The 4,004-nt window shown below is 50.8% G+C and overlaps 1 protein-coding gene across 1 annotated transcript; it reads right to left on the bottom strand.

Annotated features, from left to right (window-relative positions):
- On the bottom strand, positions 1,412-2,352 carry LOC102188633 (myeloid-associated differentiation marker-like). Its single transcript, XM_005694965.2, has one exon. It carries the CDS (start codon positions 2,342-2,344, stop codon positions 1,412-1,414), a length of 933 nt encoding a protein of 310 aa, XP_005695022.2. The 5' UTR covers positions 2,345-2,352.

Genomic DNA, 4,004 nt, shown 5'->3' with positions numbered 1-4,004 from the left:
GTTGATACTAGCTAACATCAGCTTTAAGTGGCTATTTTTCTTTAAGTGGCAAGGTCCACGTTCTTCTGCCTGCAGAGGCAGGATATGCAGTTTTTAGCTCTGAGGCTGAGTTACATCCCTGCCCCTCTGAAATACATCAGAGGTTGTCTTCAAGAAACTGCAGTTCTTTTCCAGCTCAATTTTTGACTCCCCATAGTGTGTGTGGGAATGGAAGCCATCTACCTCTTGCTAGCTTTAAGATGAGGTCTAGGCAGAGGGTTTTAGTGAGCCCACAAAAATTCTGGGACCAATCTCAGGTGAGACTGAACAACAGGCAGGGCCTCTGGATCCAGGGTCTCTGCTTTAAGCTTGCAATTCACTGAAAACTATTGACCTCTGGAGTTTTTTCTTTTAACTCAAAGGGGAAGTGCACTGTACAAGGCCCTGTCCTGAGAGAAAGGGGGTCAAATCCTTAGCTAGCTCCACATACACCTAACACACAGCAACTAAGGCACTATCAGGGAGACAGACATCCTTTGGCAATGAGGCCCCTCCGGAGGCCCAAGGTGTGAACAGCTGCACGAAGGGCTGTGTGCTGTGGAGTCAGCACCTTAGGAGGTAGGGAGGGGTGGTGGGCAGAAAAGGAAGGAGTCTCAGGTCCTGATAGTGAAGGAGGAAACAGACAGAACAGGCTCCATCTTGAAAGCAGCACTCCATCTTGGGCCAGACTGTGGACTTTGAGCCCAGTATCTATGGAAACAACATACCAACTGAAATACCAGGCCCACTCCCACCCCTCCACCCGCCATGGAAGAGCCCCAGGGCTCGTACCTAGACTCTCCCAATAGAATCATAAATTATATTATGCTTACTGGGCTATAACCACAGGCCTATTGATAATTGTCCACTGTTAACTACCCAGGCCTATGGCATGTGAATCATGGGTTATCTTTGTATCTTTCTTTTCCTTTGTTCAGACTAGTTTCAAGGAATCTGGGGAGGTGGGATTGGGCATGTACACTTAGGGTATGTAGAGTTTTCACAAAAGCTGGTCCAGGTCCTTGAGTAAGAGGAGACTCTGCCTTGGGCCCGCCGGTGTAATAAACTGCACTCCACTACCTGCATTGTCCTTCTGAGTGAGTTTGTTTCCTGGAATGCGTGGCTATGACAATAGATCAGAAGAAGGAAAATGTCCTGGTCAGGACAGAGGAGATGAGAAAACCAAGAATAACTGAAAGAGGGCCAAAAAGCAGAAAATGTAGGAAAGATGAGAGAAGCAAGAGAAAGAGATAAAACAGAATGTGGGCAAACACACAAGACAGGGAGGCAGAGCAGAAGGAGGGAGAGAAATGGGAAAGAGAGTGAGATGCGTGGGGAAGGGTGTGAGGAGGGAGCGCGCGAGCAGGAAGAGGGCACCAGAGGACGTCAGAGCTCAGTGAGAAGAAGGAATCCGGAGCCCCTGGGTAGAGCCTCGGTCACTGACCACAGTCAAGATCACCAGGTCCGCCACATAAATCAGCAGGTTGACGGCTGTCAGGATGGCCACAGCCAGTCGTTGGTCCCAGACGCACAGGTAGGAGGTGAGCTCATCAATGCAGCTCAACTCGTTGGACCGCTGGGGCTGCCCACCGAAATCCCCGTTGAACTGGTAGAGAGACCAGAGGACCAGAGCCGTGGTGTAGAGGAGGACAGCGAGCACAGACTGCCCAAACCCCAAACAGGAGTAGGGCAGACTCTCGTCACAGTCACACCGGTGCCACAGCATAGCCACAGCCCCCAGGATGAAGCAGGTGCAGTATACAGCCACACACCACACCAGGGCCGGCTGGCGCTCGTTCGGGTAGGTGTTGCTGAGGAAGGCGAAGATGACACACGCCACAAAGATCTCCAGCCTCTTGAGCAGGCCTAGCAAAGAGCAGGAGGGCTCACCAGTCCGGGCACAGGTCCAGACCACTTCGACAGCATAAGCCACAGAAGCGATGCCGGAGAATGCAGTGGCAGCAATAACATGGTGTCGGGGGGAGCCATCGGGAAAAATCTGAAGGTGGATGATGGGGTAAATGATGGAGGCCGAGAGGCAGAAAAGGGCGCAGTAGCAGGCAGAGGTGATGAGAAAGCTGTCCCAGAAGTGAAGTTTATCCTGGAGTCCACATAACTCAGCTATGAGGATAAGGAGGGTCACAGCGAAGCAGAAGCACCAGACAAACATAGACCAGTTACTTATGTCCACACTCCAGGTGCTCTCCCTGGTCACCAGGAAGAAGGCCATACAGGTGGAGAGCAGCTGCAGGAAGTGGAGGAGGTAGCTCTTGTTGGTCACAGAGTCCAAGCCTAAGGACAGTGACGTGGATGACATGATGGTCATGTGGGTCTCCGTCAATGGAATGGCAGTGGTCCTTGCAAATAACTCACCAGGTAAAGATCCAGCTCTGGAAGTGGATTAAGCCAGATGCCTAGAAAAGGCTCAGGGCCCTGTGACAGCTGAGGCTCAGCATCTGTGCAGTTTGAACCAATGGTTCAGACACCTGGGTAACCGCACAGCTGTTCCAGAATGGTTCTCCCCACCCACCACCCTTGGCCTTGTCAGACTTGGCTTATCCCAACCTCACAGCTGGGCTGGATCTGGCGTCAGCCCATAAATATTACTTATCTCTTTCAGCTTTTGCCGTTACTCTCAGAGACACAAAGTAGAATTGTCCTTATCTGTAACTCCAATCTCCAAGGCTCTGAAAATTGTAAAAGTTTTTAAAAAATTATTTCATAAGAATATGTGGCCTGAATGGACATGAGACAATTTATGGGCTTTATTTCACTTAGTGCAAAAGTGCAAAAGTTCAGTTGCAAAAACACTAGCATATTTGACTGGGTCTCCCCAGCTGGAGCTATGGTAAAGAATCTGCTTGCCAGCGCAGGAGACGGAGGAGACATGGGTTGATCCCTGGGTGGGGAAGAGTCCCTAGAGTAGGAAATGGCAGCCCACTCCAGTATTCTTACCTGGAGAATCCTATGGATGGAGGAGCCTGTTGGGCTGCAGTCCATGAGGCTGCAGAGTCGGGGATGACCGAGCACACACAGAGAACCGAATGTGTTTGATTAGTAACTGCTTTCAGACCCCAGTAGGGTTTTACCTCCTATAAAGTAGATGCACCATGTCACCTGTCTGAAAAACTCTGACTCTGGAGCAGATCTGACCTCAAAGTTTTCAGAACAGTGATTGTATAAATACATTGTCCTCCTAATCATCTGACAAAGAGAAAATTAGGCCCAGGGAACCAAGTGCCTCAAATAATATTCCATGGATAGGAGCGAGGACCCAGATAAAAACACCAAAGCTGGAAGCCTGAACACTTTGCTTTACAGCCCACTTGGCACCAGGGCCCATGGGTGGGAGCAAAGGAAAAAAGCTTGGAGTTCTGGGACCCAGGACATGCCTTCAGGGCCACGGCCTCCTTCCACAGCAACCTGAAGACATACGTGTCCCGACCTGTCCTCCCTGGAGCATCACCAGAAGGAGCTGCCATCTGAGGGGACTCAGCCCCACCTGGAGGAGGGCAGCTCCAGGGGTGAACAGGGAGGAGCCCTGGGGTGAGAGCAAGGCCGTGGGAATGAGATGACATGGGAAGTAAGGGCTGTTCTGAAGCCCCTCCCCCAGTTTTGCCTTCACATGTGACTTTCCCATTGGGGAAGGGAGAGCCCAACCCAGCATGACTCCAACGTGGAGTATCATGGGGAAACCGCAGAATAAATTAACATAATGTTTGGTTTTTAAAGGGCTTCCCTGATAGCTCAGTTGGTAAAGAATCTGCCTGCAATGTAGGAGACCCCAGTTAGACCCCAGTTTAATTCCTGGGTGGGGAAGATGTGCTTCTTGGGGTTCCCTTGTGGCTTAGCTGGTACAGAATCAGCCTGCAATTCGGGAGACCTGGGTTCGGTCCCTGATTGAAGCTACCATCCCACTGTGAGTCTGGGAAGATCTAGGACCAGTCCTACCTGAGTGAAGATTTTAGGCCTGTGAGACTGGTTCA

This window comes from Capra hircus, chromosome 21, assembly GCF_001704415.2.
Source record: "Capra hircus breed San Clemente chromosome 21, ASM170441v1, whole genome shotgun sequence".
Classification (NCBI taxonomy): domain Eukaryota; kingdom Metazoa; phylum Chordata; class Mammalia; order Artiodactyla; family Bovidae; genus Capra; species Capra hircus.
The sequence above is the reverse complement of the archived record's forward strand: the minus strand, read 5'-3'. Positions and strand labels throughout refer to the sequence as shown.

Bases quoted from the DNA above. Each gene is read 5' to 3' on its own strand.
- LOC102188633 (XM_005694965.2), bottom strand. From the start codon at position 2,344: ATGACCATCATGTCATCCACGTCACTGTCCTTAGGCTTGGACTCTGTG.